Source organism: Phyllostomus discolor, chromosome 3 (genome assembly GCF_004126475.2).
Source record: "Phyllostomus discolor isolate MPI-MPIP mPhyDis1 chromosome 3, mPhyDis1.pri.v3, whole genome shotgun sequence".
In the NCBI taxonomy this organism is placed as follows: Eukaryota; Metazoa; Chordata; class Mammalia; order Chiroptera; family Phyllostomidae; genus Phyllostomus; species Phyllostomus discolor.
The window spans coordinates 104,579,870-104,597,847 of record NC_040905.2 but is presented as its reverse complement, the minus strand read 5'-3'; the positions used below and the strand labels follow the sequence as shown (position 1 = coordinate 104,597,847).

Genomic DNA, 17,978 nt, shown 5'->3' with positions numbered 1-17,978 from the left:
GGTCCGAAAGCTGTGTGTGAATCAGATTAGAGAGGGTGAGGCGGAACCAAGTGGCCTGCTGCAGGAGACCCCTAGGACAGGGGTGTCAGACGCATTTTCACTGGGGGCCACATCAGCCTCGAGGTTGCCTTCAAAGGTCTGAATGTAGAGCTTCTTGCCCCTAGTTAAGGAGTAGTTATATTTATACAGTCCTAAAATTATATTTGGTTCTTTGAAGGCAACTGCAAGGTTAATGTGGCTCCCAGTGAAAGTGAGTTTGACATCCCTGTCCTAGGAGGAATCAAGCCTTTGAACTAGGGTGAAAACAGCTTGTAAGCAAGGAGTGGGAGATAACAAGGTGGAACTGGTAGGTCTTGGGCACTGCGTAGTGCTGTGATGGGAGGGATGGTGAGTGCCACTCTTTTCTGAGGTTACAGCCCAGTGGGAAGTGGTAACAGAAGAGGTGTGGTTTTGAAGATCACGATCAGTTGGTAGGCCCTGTAGGACATCCCAGTAGAGATTTCTGGTGGGCAGTTAGAAACATGGGACTAGGACTCAAGGTTCAGCTCCTAGCCAGGGGTGAGGGCTTGAGAGTTGTCGTCTTCACGGAGGTGAAGTCTGCAACGAAGGCCTTGCTGGGACAGAGGCCACAGAGCTGTGAGTCAGGGACACCTTTGCTTGGGAATCAGAGGAAAAAATGGTGGGGGAGGAGGACTGAAGATCATTGTTATGAAGCCTGCGAAAGCATTCCAAGGATGAGTGCTTGTTCGACCTTGTCATGGGCTGCAGGAAGGTGGGAGGGGGACTCAGGGAAGTGTTCCTTGGGTTCCTTTGAGTGCAATTCAGTTGACTGGGAAGATGGGGGCCTGCTGTTATAGAATACGCTGATGCTAGCACTCGTTCATTGAGTATTCCCACTGAGTTTTACACATATCGTAATTTTATTATATGTAGGCATTACTTAAATGTTGTATGGTAGGCAGGAGTGTCATCCCATTTCACAGATGAGGAAACCGAGGCACAAAGAGTATAGGTAACTTGCTGAGTTAAGGTTGGGAGCAAGGCTTGAACCCAGGCAGAGCCCTCATTCCCAAATGAGCCATAACACCAGGGAGCAAAGCAGGGCAGGTGGCCAAGCACTCTTTCTCTCTCCTCTTCAAACTTTGTGAAAGAGGTAGGAGCAAGTGGAATAGCTTGATGGTGATAGCGGGATGAAGGAAAATGTGAGAAACCGTTTTCTTTTAGAGCTCTCTTAGTTCAACCCCTTAAAAGCTGGGCAGTCCTGAGCAGGACGAAACTAGCATAAACTGAAGGGATGACACCCAGGAGGCTGTGATGGATGGCTCAGGGAAACCGGATGCGTTCCCTTCCATCTCTGTCCCCTGTTCCCGCCCAGGCCTGGTGCTGTGGTGGGCATTGACATGCCAGAAGTTTCACCAAATGTTGTGAGCAAATGTGAGTGAAACTGACTTTAATGTCACCATCTAGCCTATGGCATATAATAAGATTTGTACCTTTTCCTGGAAGGAAACAGCAGCTGTTACATTTATGAAAATCTATAGTGTCGCTTGCCTACTGTTTCTGGAGACTATATGTGGCCTCACTTCTTCCAGATGCCTTTCCCACATGGCACTGAATGCAGGCAAGTGGCTTTTTAGAAATAGGCAGTTGCTTTGTTTTGACCTGAGCAGACACAGTCAGCAATTAGACTGTGCTGCCCTCTCGTGTCCATCCTGAGCCACTACGGGCAGGAGCTGTTTTGTCTAAAAGCTGATTTTTCTCTGATTCTGAGGTTGGCTGTGATTGTGGACTTCATGGGTAATTCTAGGTGGCTAAGTAAAAAAGGTTAGGACCTTTTATCCGTGACCGATGAAAATCTGAGATTGTGGCCCAAAAAAAAATGAAACTGGTAGCAGATAAAAATCCAGTGTACCAATGAGGAAAGAATTTCTAAGTCAACTGGTTTAGCAGATGAGCCAATGTCTGCATTGTATCCTTGTCTCATGGAGAAAATGAAATGAAAGCAGAAACCTGACTTTCTCTCTGTTCACAGATGCCCCCGTTGGAAGCCTGGAGAACGGGACAGGCCCTGAGGACCGCGTGCTCCCGGACCCTGGACCTCGGTACAGGTCAGTACTCAGAAACCAGGTTGCCTTTGGGATTGAATTTTATTCAGCATTTTATTCTTTTCTAAAGATAGGAGGGCACCTGCTAGGATTGAAGAGCAAGGCCTCATTTGTGCCCAGGTTTAGTCTTAACATCACAGAGTGTGAAGTTGTCAAGGGTTAAAGAGCATGAGAGACTGTAAGAAACAGGATTTGTTGAACTTCATTTGCATACCACCTTTACTTTGTATACCTTTGGAGACATATATGGGTGCCTCCTTTGTCACTGATCACCAATTTTAATATTTAAGGATAATATTGAGTAATTAATATTATATGGTATTTAAGCTGCTTAAATATCATATACTTACGAAGTGTTTAGTCTGGCATACAGTAGTGAGTACCATGCCAGCTTTCCTTTTTCAAATTAAAGCATCTCAGAGATTTGCATTGCCCAAACTCATTGGTGGTTTGGTGGCAGTGCAAAATCTCTCTTATCCTTGCTGCTGTTACTGTGTTTTCCTCCTCTCTCTTTACGATTTACCCTGGTGTTTCAGAGAGGTATCACGTCTGCACTCATGCCCTGAGCTCCCGGCCGGTTGCCCCACATCAGGTGTGGTGCTGCGGTCTCACCCCTGTGGAGAGGCTCTGCTCTCTGAGAATGGCACTGTTGGCTGGGGGCTTGTGCCAAGTAGTGTGATGTCAGGGAGGATCGGTGTCCCCGGACCCATCCAGGACTCTGAGTCCTTTTTGCTATTTATCTTAGAAAAAATGAAAAATGCAGCATTGAATGAAAAACTCACTTGTAACTCCCAACTCTATTTCATGGTTGATATTTTGGCCCCTTTTCACGTAGTGGCAGGTGTGTGTGTGTGTGTGTGTGTGTGTGTGTGTGTGTGTATGTGTGTTTTAACCATGCTCCAACCCTGCTGTTTATGTGGAAGATGTGTCATTTTTCCATGATGCAAATTCTTTTATAAATATGCAGTCCATTCTCATTATTTGTGGTGGCTGATTATTTGTGGTCGCTGTGTTCTACAAACTGCTGTGAGAGTGAACCACCGCTCCCGGTGGGGGAGTGCAGGGCTGGGTTCCTGTGAGCCTCTGCTGCAACATTTTTGTCAGTCTGTCAATACATAACCTTGTTTATGATACCTCATTTGACATATGTTGTTTATTTATTGACATTAAACTCATGACCAACAGCAGTGTAACTCATGCTTAAACAAAAGTTCACCTAACATGTATTTTCCCCACAATGGATATCCCAGCCTTTTTGTGCTTGGGAGCACCAGACAGTACTTTAGCACCATGCTTGGGGGGCATTTTAAATAGCAAAATCACCAAGGAATGTGAAAAATGTACCACTAAATAACCCGTCCAAAGGACACGTTTGCAGTATGAAAGTTAAAGAAGGCAGAAGCCACCTTGATGTTGTCACTGGGAGCATGCACATGTGGGGCTGTGCATGTGCTAGGCGAACGTGAAAGCACTGAGAATATTAATTTGGGGATTACAGGTAAATTTTAGTGAGCAGGTAAATTTGTCAATAAGGAATTGCAAATAATGAGGATTTCAAAGGGCTGCCTTCTGTGCCTTCTACCTGACAAACCTGAATAAACTTAGCACCAGTTAGGTTTTGAATGGTGGGTTGTGCATTTTAAGTGGCCGAGTGTAACTTCTTCTGCCTGCCTTTTCCCAGCGTGGAAGCCAGTTCTCCAGGCCAAGGAAGTCCCCTGAGCAGCCTGTTACCTTCTGCCTCGGTGCCAGAGTCAATGACGATTAGTAAGTACTTTCTGAGTTGCCTCAGCAATACAGGGATGACTTCTGGACTTGTACGTCATGCCAGCGCCTTTGCACTCGCTCCTACCTGACTGTGGACTTTGCATAGTGTGTGTATCCCTGGTCATGGACTTGGAGTGTGACCTGCAATTTACACATGATGCTTGGGCTTGTGTACACTGTCCAGAACACGCTTCCGGAGTCGAGTAGCACTGAGTTAGAGGGAAATCTTCTGTTGTTCAAGGTTTGGGGATTTGCCTCCTGGAAGTCTGTCAGCTACAGAGGAACTGTTTTAGTTGGGTTTCCTTTGTAGCTCTGGGGGAAAATCATTTTTATATGTGTGTTCCTCTCAAAGATGAATGAAAGTTGCTAGTTATCAGGTTCCAACTGTTTCTAATCTCACCACCCAGAAACAGTATTAGAGATATAGGAATTAAGGTTAGGTTTGAGTGGTTTTGTATAGTAAAGAATGAGCCAGCTGTGTCTTAACAAAACAGAGATATCCGTCCAGAGGTAGGCAGGCTGGGCTGGTATGTGGCTTATGGTCATCAGAGTCCAGGATCCTGTCTTGCTTTAGAGCCCAAATGGCTGGTTCAGCTCCAGCCATCCTGTTCTTACCCCAGGTAGCTGGACGGGAGTGGGGCAAGGGAGAGCATCCTCCATTTCCCTAGACAGGATTCGTGGGTCTGGACTTACATAGGGAAAAAAGTTGTAGACTCTGATTGAAATTTAGCATCTTCTTCGTTGTGAAAGGAGCAGCAAACCATAGAAAATGGTTAGAAAATGGGTGACCGTGTCAATGAAAGAAGTCACAGGCACCTGCAACAACTGTGATGTGAAAAAATCTCAGGATGTCATATCTGCTCGAAAATATGGTAGTTTTTAAATGTGATAATAAAGAGTCCTATATATTATTATACCAGTTTTGTTTTTTACATTTTGATAATTCCCATTGCAATATAATAAATTTGCTTTGTAATCTTATGTCTTATTTTGTGTATTATAATTTGAAACAATTTTCCTGAGATGAGGCCCATGTGCTTCAGCAGACTACAGAGTGGTCCACAGTACCACTGTGGCGACACCCTCCCTCCCAGCTGTCAGGACCCTTCCTAGAAGGTACACGCTGTGTCCCAGCTGGATGGCCAGTACACACCCGACCCGTGGCCTTGGAGGCACTGTGCCCCCACCTCCCAATTAGGGTTTCCAGTGCTAAGAAAGGAAGAGCCGAGTCTGGGAGAAAGGCAGTGTTCTCTAACTGAAGGGTGAAGGAGGAAGTGAGTGGGTACTGCAAGGTTGGTGTGTGTGGTGGGAACGAACGACCTGCCTCACTTCGTGCAGTGAGAGCGTGTAGTTTTCCAGGGCGCTCCTCGGCCTGGAGTTCAGCGGGCAGATGTGTACAGATCACCCAGGGTGGGGCACCCAGGCTAGGAGAGCACTAAGGTTGCTGGTCTTCAAATTTCAGTTACATTTTTTTTTTTTTTTACCCACAGTACTATTTAACTTACCCTGTAATTTTGTTGAACACATGCTTAAAAAACTTGAAAGTCTTTATTTAAAAAGGGAAGTTTATGTGATTGCTGTGACTGGAGAGCCACAGTGAGTTGACGTAAGTAATAAGTAACCGTAGAAAGAAAGACAATGGAAAGGAAACAGTGTTACAGAGTGACCTCCATGTCCATTGCCTGCCCTCGGCTGTGACTGAGACCATTGTTAAGAAGGGAGGTCAGTGAGCGAGAAGCAGTAGGAAGGTGTGGAGGCCGGCCTCGTGCTACCTCCGGTAGCTTTCTCGAGGTAGTGAGAAGGATCGGAGAGGGGAAGGGGAGCCGTCTTCCCTCATCACTGTCATTTAATGCCTTGTCTCTCCAGCGCCTGGGGTGCCCTCTCTTAATGTGGGTGCACCTCGGCATGGAGGGATGACTTAACTCTGCCTCTAGATGCATCCGCTCTGAAGAACACTGGTTTTTGCCTTATTTCCATTTGTTTTGACCCTGGGACTGGGGACATGAAGACCAACCTTTGTGGGCATCTCGTTCTAGGCATATTTGTCGGGTCCAGACATCTTCATGCACTGCAGTGGGTACCCAGCGTTACGCTGCTCAGTAGGTATCCTGCTCCCTGGGCTGAGGTCCCGCCCCCTCAGGGGAGCATTTTGCTTTGCCAGCTGCTCTCTGGGGTTTACAGAGATCATGGCCCATGGGTGTTCCTCTGCCACTTTCTGTTTTTGAGGAAGTGGCCGGCCCTGCTTGTGTATTGTCACTAAGGAGGCTGCTCCGAACACACTCGAGTTGTGCTGATGGCAGGGGTGTAAGCTCTTTTTCTCATTTTTACTCATACGGTTTTCTAAAAATGTAAATCCCATTTTATTTCTTATCTTTGGCAAGTGGAGACATATCTAGGGTTTACAATTGAATCTCTGAGGACACATGCCACTGTGTCCATATTTTGACACTCGATATTTTGTGTATGCAGATTTGATTTTGTGTATGTGAGGGGTTTGCTTTCTGTGGGGACTGTGAATTTCAGGGAGCCAAAACGGGATAGCATTGTTGTCCATCCTGTGTGTGTTCTGAGTGAGAAACCAGGATTCTTAGAAACTTGGGGTGGAGGGGCATTGTGATGTGCGTGCTCCCTTCCTCCCCCACCTCCTGTGTCTCTCTGGCTAAGTAGGGTGTGTTCATTTGCTTGGGCTTCCATGATAACATACCACAGATGAGGAGGCTTAAACAACAGAAATTTATTTCTCATAGTTCTGGGGACTGGAAGTCCAAGATCAAGGTGCTGGCAGGGTTGGTGTGTGGTGGGAGCCATTAACTTGGCCTTTCCTCTGTGTACACGCATCCCTGGTGTCTCTTCCTCTCATGAATCCTGTGGATTAGGGCCCTACCCTAGGACCTCATTTAACCTGAATGACCTCTAAAGTCCTGCCTCCAAATACAGTCACATTGAGGGTTGGGACTTCAACATATGAATTTTGGAGGGATATGATTCAGCTACAACACAGGGAGTCCCAGGAGTGGGGTCCAAGAGCGACCCAAATATGGGTGGAGAATTATGTCCCAGCATGTGACACGCAGGGCTCCATTCCAGAGAAGCTCCACTCTCACAGACACCGGAGAGCCTGGCAAGGGAACCCCAACTCTAGGTACCCGAAGCAGCAAACGTCTCCTTCACATCCCGCCAGGTGGCTTCTCTGCCTCATTTACTAGTCTGTGCAGGTGGCCCTGGGCTCTGTCCTCCAGCTAGAGCTGGTGTGTTCAGTCCTTGGTGCTTGGGGTAGCTGACAAGTCTTCCAAGCAGCCTTTGCCTTGGGATGTCTTGGTAAAGGGTTTTGCCCTGGGCTTTCAGAACATGTGTCCTCATCATTGTTTAGTACCCAGGAGAAGGTCGTGTGACCAGACCCACTTGAATGCTGTCTCTTCCTACAAGGCCCGCCAGTACCTCAGAAAGCAAGGAAGCCATTATGAAAATTTTATTATCTAGTGAAGTAGCAAAGACAGTTTGAGCACACCAAAACACCTGTAATTCTGCCTCAGAGGTACTTTCCACTTCTGCAGCTCCGGCTTGTGGGTGGCAGAGCTGCACCTGTTCAGACTTGCAGCGTGCCTGGTGCTTGAGGGCCACTGTGCTCTCTCAGAGCCAGGAGGGCACACCCTGGAACCAGGCCGCCTGGCTGGGCTCGAGTTCCAGCTGGGTGGTCTTAAACCTCTCAGTGCCTGGTTTCCTTGTCCAAACAGAAGCTGGGATGCACACCCATCTCAGGTGGTCATTGTGAAGATCAACTGTGATGTTCTTAGAAGAGTATTTGGATCAGAGCCAAGAATTAATACGTAGTAGCCGTTACCAATGTGCTTATTTGTATTCTGGTTTCTTAATGTTATTTCATTGTCATCCTTTTGTTCTTCATCTCCTGGTCATCCTGTCGAATGACTGCATAATATTCTATCACTTGATTTATTACAATTTACTAGATTTTTTTGGGGGGGGTCACCAGGTTTTCTTTATTTTTTGCAGTGAGTTTCTTTATTCATTATAAAGAAAGAACGAGACACTTTGGGCTTGTAGTAAGTGCATTTTGAGACTATTCCCCATTAATGTTTTCTGCCTACTTGTTTCTTTGGGGTAAGTTCCTGGTTTGGGGCCAGTGGGCCAAAGGGCAGGCCTGCGGTTACGGCTTTCTGGAGCAGGCGTTTTGTGTTCCGAATTAGCACGTGGCCAGCAGTGTGACAGCTGCCAGTCTCTTCACACTTCACAGCATTAGGTGCCAACACTGTAGTGCATTTTTGCTGCTTTGAAAACCGGAAACTGGCACTTTGTGGCTGTGTGACTGCACTGCTTCAGGGACTGCTTCTGTCCATGCTCTCGATGGACAGAACACCATGTTTCCTTGGTGTGGATCGTTGGTGTACATCCTGTAGTTTGGGGCCTTTTGTTCTCCCGCTGGGCGTTCCTGATTCGGAGGGACGTGAGCTAGGACAGTGCTCTGTCCTGCTGCTCATGGGGCTGTGTGGCCTGGGGAGAAGGCGGAAGGATGGGCTAACAGTAACATTGTGTAGAAGCCTAGTAAAGCGATGATATGTTTTGGCAGAGTTTATATGTGCCAAAGGTTGTGCCTAAGTGTTTACATTTACATTTTCTTATTTAGCCCCAGCATCCTTTGAGGTGCAGATAACATTATTCTTTCTGCATAAGGAAACAGAGGCTTAGTGAGGTTAAATAACTTGTCCAAGACCTCACAGCTAGGATATTATCATTAGGCAAATAATTATCGAGCACCTACTGTGTGCCAGGTGTGTTTCCTAGGTAGATTAAGTGGTGAGGTGTGTGAGGAACCCAGGCTTTCTGACTCCAAAGCCTTCTAGATTGCCCAGGGGGACACACTGCACCGTCCCTCAGCCGTGCACCACGGTAGGCGGGCATCCGATCTGAGAGCTTTGCACTTCCTGTTACTCTTTTATTTTTCTTCAAATGAAGGAAGTTTCCTGAGTGAGGATACTAGGTTTTTAGGATGAACATACCAAACTTGGTTTATTTTCAGGGGTAATTTTTGCTCTGAGTGCTATAGTCTGAATGTTTGTGTCTCTTCCCAAAATTCATATTAAGGAGTACCCAATGAAATAGAATTAGGAGGTGGGGCCTTTGAGTTGTGACTAGGTCATGAGGGTGAAGCTCTTATGAATAAAATCAGTGCCCCTATAAAAGTGGCCCCAGAGATCTCCCTTGCCCTTTTCACCATGTGGGGACACAGAGAGAAGTCTGTGACCCAGAAGAGATCCCTCACCTAATCTCACTGGCACCCTGATCTTGGACTTCAGTCTCCAGAACTGTGAGCAGTGCATCTCTATTGTTCACAAGCCACCGGGGCTGTGGTGTCCTGTGACAGCAGCCTGAATGCACTGAGGATGAGTGAGGCGGTGAGCACTGCACCTGGACTTCATATCCATGCCCACCACCCTTTGCAAATTGCTGCTTCTCCACCTTCCAACTCACCCTCTTCCACCAACCCCAGAAATGCTCAAGGTGACAACCAAGCTGTCCCAGATTACCATGCCACATGGTAGATGGTCCAGGAACTAGCCCTAGTATTTTCTTTTCCCCATTACCACCTTTCCCCTCCTTAGAATGCATAATGTTTGCAATTCTTGGTGTGTTTTTCATTATAGATGGTTTACAGAATTTTACCTTAGGCCATCATTTTAATATCTACGTAAAATAGTAAACAGCGATTAACATTCAAATTCTTTTAACTTTATTTTTCTTTTTTTCTCTTTTATCTCAAAAATCTTTGTCTCTTTTTTATGAGACCAAAATATCTTAATTTTAAGGGTAAATAGAAAAGAAGTTTACCTAGTATCAAACAAAGCCAAAGAAAGTCGTATACTTTTGAAGTGGAATTAGATATAAGAAATCCATTTTGTTAGCCTCTAAGTGGCTTTAAAAACACATTGTAATCCTTCTGAAACTGTGTTGCAGCCTGTCAAGGCCTGGCAGGTCAACTCTAGATTCAGGGAGATGGAAGAAAATGCACAGGCCATGGGGATGCTTGACATGCCTTCTATTCACGGGTGGGCGAGCCACACATGCTGCAAGCTGTGTGTCTCTCTGCAAGTGTGCGTGGCACACGTCCTGGCCCTTGCTCCCCAGTGTGGCACCCAGCAGGGAGCCCCTACTGCCTGAAGTACTGGAGGCAAACAAAGCTGGCTTCAAGCCAGAAAATTATATAACATAGCATAATTCTGTGCATGTGAGCCCTCTTCATGTTATGGGAACATTTATTGGACTCAGTTCTCAAGGCTATGAGGACACTGGTTATCAGGAGCCTCCAAGGCTATGGGAACACTGCTTCCCTTGGTTACCCAGACACCTGGGTGAGGAAGCCAGACTGCCTCCACTTACCCTACAGAAACCATGTTGGAATAATAGATCTTTCTCTTGTCATCACTTGCTATTTATACTGACTTACGCCACATACCAAATTTTATGATGGATAAAATTTAATTTTCCATTTTCCAGTTTTGTTTAACTATTGGCATTCTTTTAAACTTAATCTTTGGCAACAATGTTTTAACAGAGTTTTGGATTAAATAGTATTGTAGGTCTCAGTCTGGGGTCCAAAAGGGTGCCGATGGGGCTTGGGGGCAAGAGAGAGGTGATGTGAAATGTTGTGATGGAGGCTGACCCTGGCCTGGAGCAGGGAGTCTTTTTGGAATATCAACTGTCTCCGCTTTTGGCCTGGAGTACATTAGTCTGTGTGATCAGCAAGCGGTAGTAAGCCAGGGTAAATGATACTGAAGACTGACAGACAAATGTGCTTCATGGGGATGGTGTAAGTCAGGCTCTTGGTGGCCAGTAATAATTATGGTAGTGATTAGTGCTCATCAAACAGCAAGGCAACAGACATTTGCCGGATGCTTCTCTGAAGTCATCCTGGCTTTACAATGACTAAGGCACAGGCATCACTGTCCCCTTGTATGTATGGGAAAGCCCCTGAGGCAGGAGCTGAACCCTTATCTTGCTCCAGAAGTTTGCCCAGCCAAGCTTCTGTGGCTGTGCTCCCCACATCCAGCTGTTCCCTCTCTCTCTTCTTCCTGGTGTCGATGTGGCTGGGGAGTGGCGGTCTTGCCTTATGTGGACTAACCTGGTAGCCTGACTACTACTAGCAGCTCTGCCCCTGCCTCTGAAATGTGCTTGTGGAGGAGGAGCTGGCAGGCAGCCGGGCTTTAATTCCCAGTACCAGTGCCACAGGGGCCATGTCCTTTCTGGAGCTGTGAACATTGCCTGTCCTGTTCTGACTGTGTTTGTCTCTTGAGGCCTTGTGCCTGGGAAGGGTGGGTGCCATCCACACAGGCTGTGATTCGGACAACCCAGGCTGCATGCCGTTGGCTTCCTTTCTGCAGCCGACTCACGGTGTCGCTGTTCGGCCTAGCTAGAACGTCTTGTGGGCCGGGAAAGCACCTGCAGAAGGGCTGTAGCAAGTGGGGTTGGTGGGGTGCAAGAACGGCAGGTGTTTGGTGACTGTTTACACACACCAGAGGGGGGTGTCACATGTGGGCTGCGAGGTCTGAAGGGTGCTTTGAGGGTGTGGGTGTTGCCTTGTGCTCTTTGATAGCCATGGACATGGTCCTCCTTGTCCTGAGACTCAGAAGAGACATCAGCCTTCACTCTCTGTAGCCCTGATTGGATGCCAAGGCTTGTCTCCGAGCTCTAGGGGATTGTCCATGGTCACATGGTGTAAGCAGAAGAGAGAGAAATGACATTTAGAATTCTCAGGGAGTGCTCTTCTATTTTTTTTTTTTAACTAGATTGAGGTATGATTTACATACAAGAAGCTGTATGCTAATGTATATAACCTGATGGTTTGGAGATAAGCATATACCCATGACATCATCACCACAGTCTATGCCATAAATATATTTCTCACATCCAAAAGTTTTATCCCATCCGATTGATTGATTGATTGATTGACTGATTTATAAGAACACCTAGCATAGCATCTACTCTCTTAACAAATTTTGGGGGAGTGCTTTTCTTGATGAAGAAAAAAGTGTATTTTGTTTCTTTTTATTTTATTTTTCTGATTTTTTTCTTTCATTATTGCCAAATCCTTTTTTGCATTCAAAAACCATTTATGCCCAGAGCTTACTATGTGACAGACACTGTGCTAATCTTGGCCTGCATGTTGGTGAACAGTAGTCAAAGCCCTGCCCCGAGGAGTTGCTAGGTCAGTGGGGAAGATAGACAGTAGTGATGTTAACAGTCACACGAACTTGTCCTTGAAAACTTATACAATTGCTAGAAAGGCAAAGCATGGGTGGGTTGGGGGTGGGGGGTTGCTATTTTAAAGTGAGTTACCTGGGTTTCTTTTGGTGACAGTGGAGTTGAGGCCTGTGGAATGAGGGGATTGGGCCAGTTTTGGTGGGAGAAACTCCCAGAAACTTGGTTCTTCTTGCTGACACAGTAAAGAATTACAGATCAGCAAGCCTACTAGTATGCATGCAGAGTTTATTAGTGGCAAGTTCTAATGGGAGAGCAAAAGCAAGGGTGGCCAGAGGCTGGTTGGCCAGGGGCCCCCCATGTGGCAAGAAAGGGCCAAGAACCAAGAGAGTGAGCCCTTTGTTCTGAGGACTTACATAGTTGGTGGGATGGGGGTGAGGGAGTTACATATGGATTGACAGGTAAAGGTGGTGCCAGCTTTCCCCCAGGGAGATATGACTACCCAAATGTAGTTATGCGTGTGTGGGGGGGGGCCTGTTAGCCCGAATCCTTATCTTGCTCCAGACTCTCTATGTCCATTTTGTGATGGGAGGCAGGCAATTATCCAAACTTGTGTTTTTTTTTTTTTTTCTCTTTGGGCACTGTAGATCCCACCCCTTTTCCCTTTCATACCTTGGCATGAATACAGTCTCAAGATTTTCCTTTTCCTAGCTAGTGGAGGTGATACACAGACTTTTAAGGCCTCCCCTTGTCCTGCACTATCTTGTTGTTCAGAATGCCTGGCAACCTTATCGAACCAGGCTCAGAACTACTGGGTCAATGGATGAGATATGCATTCCTTTCCTTCTAGTCTCCTGTACTAAGTTCTTTGTATTAAGTTCTTTGTAATGGTGAGGGCCCTGCCTTTATTTCTCCTCTGGCCATTTATTCTACCATAACAGAAATGCAGCTGGGCAGAGGTGAGAGGGGACAGCTGACTGGAAGGGTGCTGAAGAGGGTGGTGATTTTGGGCTTTATCCTAAGTGCAGTGGGAAGCAGGCAGAGGGCCTTAAGCAGGAATGAGGTGATTTTTCCCATTCCTTTTTGCAAAGGGCAGGCTGTTTAGTAGTGTGGTCTTCAGTTCTCCTCCCTTTCTGTTGGCCCTTCCTTGCATGAGTGGTTCTTGAAGGCCTCCTTTGTGACTCTCAGGGTGCGGACTCCTGACAGTCCCTAGCTGATGTCCTAAGTACCATGTGTTGACACCCATAATTCAAAGAGACGTGGTAAGTACTACAAGAGAGAGCAGAGGAAGTGGAGTTACCTGGGGGCAATCTGGAGCCTGAGCAATCTTCCTAGGATCAAGCCCTAGCTGCAGTACTTCCTAGCTAGGTCTCCCTCCCTCCCTCCTTCATTTTTTTACTTTCAGACTCTGGACTCTGTTTCCTTATTTGTAAGATGAAGATACACTGGCATCTCAGGGCCATTCTGAGGGTTAAGTGTATTGACACATGAAGGCAGGAGACTTGAGTGCTGAACTAGGCGTCATATGGATTGGAGCCTTATCAAGTAGTTGGAAGGTTCCACAGGTCGTGTGAGCATCACTGCTCTTACTTCTTCAGAGCCAGGTCATTGCCCAGGGAGGCTGAGGACCAGGCCAAGGATCCTGCACAGTGAAAGATTCAGTGAGAATGTTCAGTGTCACCCTCACAGTCTTTGGGTGTTAGGTGGTGGCATCACTCCAGGGAGGCCAGTTTTTTCCTGAAATCAGTTCTGGATATGCTCTTTGGAGATTAATTTTTGAGCCCATTTAGTAGCCCCAAAGGTTCAAGTTCTAAGCTGTAGTCAGAGCTCTGGGAATTTTAGAGTCTGGTCTCTTACATTTCTATCCTGGCTCTTTTTAGATCACCTCTTCCAGTCTTCATGTATCATATCCGTCCCTAAGTTCATACCTGTTTCTGGGGCAATTCTGGATTTTCCTTCAAGGAGTGCCTGGAAAAGATTAGTGATATGGACATCTCATTTATTTTGCTTACTGCAAACCAGGCTTTGTTTATATTGTCACTTAATTTTCAATCATCTCTGCAAAGTGGGAGTGTTGGCCTCATTTTATAGTTGGAGAAACAGAGGCTGAGCTGCACTGTGGTGGAGGTCCCACTGCTAGGATGTTGGGGAGCTGCATTCACATCCCTTCCCCTCTCCTTGCTGTTCCTGGAAACCCACAGCTTCTGGAGTGCTCTGGCCTCAAGGGAAAGTGTTTCAGTCCGATGAAATTGTCCCTCTTCAAAGAGGTTTTCCTTTTCTGAGCACCTGTCTGAAAGGGCTTGCCTCCCACCCCCTCGTATGGCCCACTCAGGTTTTCATGTCTGCTGACTTCAGGTCTCTGAAGCCCTTGTGACTAAATAGACTATTTTTTTTTCTGTGTCTCCTCCTGGACTGTAAGCTCCTTGAGGACAGGTGCTTTGCCTGCTGTTCACTGCTATGTCCCCAGTGCTGAAAAATCCTGTCTAACATGGATTTGTTGCTCAGGAAACATTAATTGAAATAATGAAGGAATGCATGAGTGAACTAATGTTTATTCTGTTTCCAGCAAGTACGAGAAATTTAAAAAGCATTCTGTAGGAATGAATTAAAAATGAGTTCCCTGAGGGCAGGCTCATATTTGTTGTTGTTTCAAATAATTTTTTATCTTTCAGTTGCAGTTGATGTACAATATTATACTATTGGTGTACAACCCAGTGATTAGACATTTGTATAACTTACAAAGTGATCACCCTGATAAACTTAGTACCCATCTGATACCACAAATAGGTACTGCAATATCACTGAGTATACACCCTATGCTGCACATTATATCCCTGTGACTATTCTGTAACAACCAATTTGTGCTGCTAAATTCCTTCCCTCTTTTCACCCAGCACCCCCAACTGCCCTCCCCTCTGACAGTCATCAAAATGTTCTCTGTGCCTGTGAGTCTGTTTGTGGTCTGCTTGTTCTTTATTTTGTTTTTTAGATTCCACATGTAAGTGAAACTAGATGGTATTTCTCTTTCTTTGTTAACATTTTACTCAGCAAAATACCCTTTAGGTCCATCCATGTTGTCACAAATGGGAAGATTTCATTCATTTTTTTGTGTGTGTGTCTGAGTCATATTCCATTGCATACATGTACCACTTCTTTTTTTATTAATATGTTTTATTGATTATGCTATTACATTTGTCCTGTTTTTACCCCTTTATCCCCTTCTGCTTTGCACATCCCCTCCCACCCACATTCCTGCACCTTAGTTCAAGTCCATGGGTTGTTCATATATGTTCTTTGGCTTCTTCATTTCATATACTATTCTTAACTTCCCTCTGTCTATTTTCTACCTACCATTTATACTACTTATTCCTTGTACCTTTTCCCCCATTCCCCCCTCCCTTCCCTGCTGATAACCCTCCATGTGATCTCCATTTCTATGATAGTGTTCCTGTTCTAGTTGTTTGCTTAGTTTGTTTTGGTTCTGTTTTTTAGGTTCAGTTGTTGATAGTTGTGATCTTTTTACTGTTTATATTTTTGATCTTTTTTTTTTTTGATAAGTCCTGGCTTGGTGATGATGAACTCTTTTAACTGGACCTTATCTGGGAGGCACTTTATCTGTCTTTCCATTCTAAATGATAGCTTTGCTGGATAGAGTAATCTTGGATGTAGGTCCTTGACTTCCATGGCTTTGAATACTTCTTTCCAGCCCCTTCTTGCCTGCAAGATTTCTTAACGAGAAATCAGCTGACAGTCTGATGGGAACTCCTTTGTAGGTAACTGTCTCCTTTTCTCTTGCTGCTTTTAAGATTCTCTCCTTATTTTTAATGTTGGCTAATGTAATAATGATGTGCCTTGGTGTGTGCTTCCTTGGGTCCAACTTCTTTGGGACTCTCTGAGCTTCCTGGACTTTTTGGAAGTCTATTTCCTTTGCCAGACTGGGGAAGTTCTCCTTCATTATTTCAAATAAGTTTTCAATTTCTTTATCTTCCTGTTCTTCTTCTGGCATCCCTATGATTCGGATGTTGGAACATTCAAGGTTTTCTCGGAGGTTCCCAAGCCTCTCCTTATTTTTTTGAATTCTTGTTTTTTTTTATTCTGTTCTGGTTAAACATTTATTTCTTCCTTCTGGTCCAAACTGTTGATTTGAGTCCCAGTTTCCTTCCCAACATTGTTGGTTCCCTGTACATTTTCCCTAATTTCACTTTCATAGCCTTCACTTTTTCCTCTATTTTACAACCATATTCAACTAATTCTGTGAGCATCCTATTTACCAGTGTTTTGAACTCTGCATCTGATAGGTTGGCTGTCTTTTCGTCGCTTAGTTGTATTTTTCTCTGGAGTTCTGATCTGTTCTTTCAGTTGGGCATTTTTTTTTTTTTTTGTCTTGGTGTATCTGTTATGTAGTAAGGGGTGGAGCCTTAGGTATTTTTCAGGGTGGGGCAACCCTGTCACTGAGTTGTGGTACTGTCTGTGGGGGAGGGGTCTAAGAGGGAGCAATGCTGCTTGTTCAGCACTCTGCTGACTTTCAGTCACTTCCCCTGCTACCCAAAGCAAATCAGGCCCTTCTGGTGCTGATTCTCGGGTGGATGGGTTTGTGTATGTTCTAGGGCCCTGTGGGTCTCTCCAACGAACTGTCCTGTGAGGGTGGGAGTTTCTCCTGCTGCCTCAACCCATACAGGTTTTTTCAGTCAGAGATTTTGAGGCTTTATTTCCTGGTGATGGAACCCTGGGTTTCGAGCTCTGTCATGCTCCTCAGTTGTTCCTCCCAACTTATCTACACGCAAATGTGGTTCTGCCTGGTCCTCCAGCTGCCACCTTGCCCTGCATTCTCCACCATAGCTGCCCATCTCTGCCCCTCCTACTGGTCTGGTTGAATGTTTCTTCTTTAACTCCTTGGTTGTCAGACTTCCTTACAGTTCAATTTTCTGGCAGTTCCGGTTATTTTTTGTTTTTAAAGTTGTTGTTGTCCTTCTTTTGGTTGTGTGAGAAGGCACAGTGTATCTACTTATGCCTCTGTCTTGACTGGAAGTCCATTAAAGCTTTTAAAGCAGAAGAGTAATAGGACCTTATCTGACACTACAAGAGCACTGCAGCTATTGAGTTGATAGTGGATTATAAAGGAGTTGAATCACTTCTTCTTTATTCATTTCTCTATTGATGGGCACTGAGGTTGCTTCCGTATCTTGGCTATTGTAAATAATGTAGCAGCGAACATATGGCTGTACAGGTCTCTGAGATTTAGTGTTTTGAGTTTTTGCAGGTTAATATCAAGAAAGGGGATTGCTGGTCCTTCACTGTCTCTTGTTACAGCCCTTTAAAATCTATTTTATCTGGTATAAATATTGCTAAACCAGCTTTTAAAAATTTTTGTTTTTTCATGAAATATCTTTTGTATACTTTTACTTTCAGTCTGTGTGTGTCTTTAGATCTGAAGTGAGTCTCTCTCTTTTTATTAAGAAAGTCTGAGTTTTATTTAGCATTGTATCTAAGGCATGACTGAAAGTAAAGAAAGAACATGACAATCTCACATTCATTTATTTATTATTTTAAATTATATTTTATTGACTATGCTATTACAGTTGTTCTGATTTTTTTCCATTTGCACCCCTCTGCCCAGCACCCCTACTCCCTCAGGCAATCCCCCCATCATTGTTCATGTTCATGGGTCATGCATATAAGTTCTTTGGCTACTCCATTTCCTATACTGTACTTTACATCCCCATGGCTACTCTATACGTACCAATTTGTACTTCTTAACCCTCTCACCTCTGCAGCCATTCCCCACACAATACCCACCCATCTGGCAATGGTCAAAATACTCTCTGTATCCATGACTCTGTCTCTGTTCTTCTTGTTTGCTTAGTTTGCTTTTTGAATTCAATTGTTAATAGATATGTA

The 17,978-nt window shown here is 45.2% G+C and overlaps 1 protein-coding gene across 4 annotated transcripts in view; it reads left to right on the top strand.

Moving 5' to 3' along the window:
- The window catches only part of SNX29 (sorting nexin 29), a 574,556-nt gene that overhangs the window by 91,554 nt on the left and 465,024 nt on the right, over window positions 1-17,978 (top strand). For all 4 annotated transcript variants that reach the window (XR_004902062.1, XM_028512599.2, XM_036020920.1 and 1 more), the window contains 2 exons: window positions 2,033-2,108; window positions 3,787-3,869. Coding sequence is in view for 3 of the 4 variants with exons in the window: in XM_028512599.2 (XP_028368400.1) it covers window positions 2,033-2,108; window positions 3,787-3,869 (159 nt within the window). In the remaining variant the exon portion in view is untranslated. The remainder of the gene's footprint in view (window positions 1-2,032; window positions 2,109-3,786; window positions 3,870-17,978) is intronic.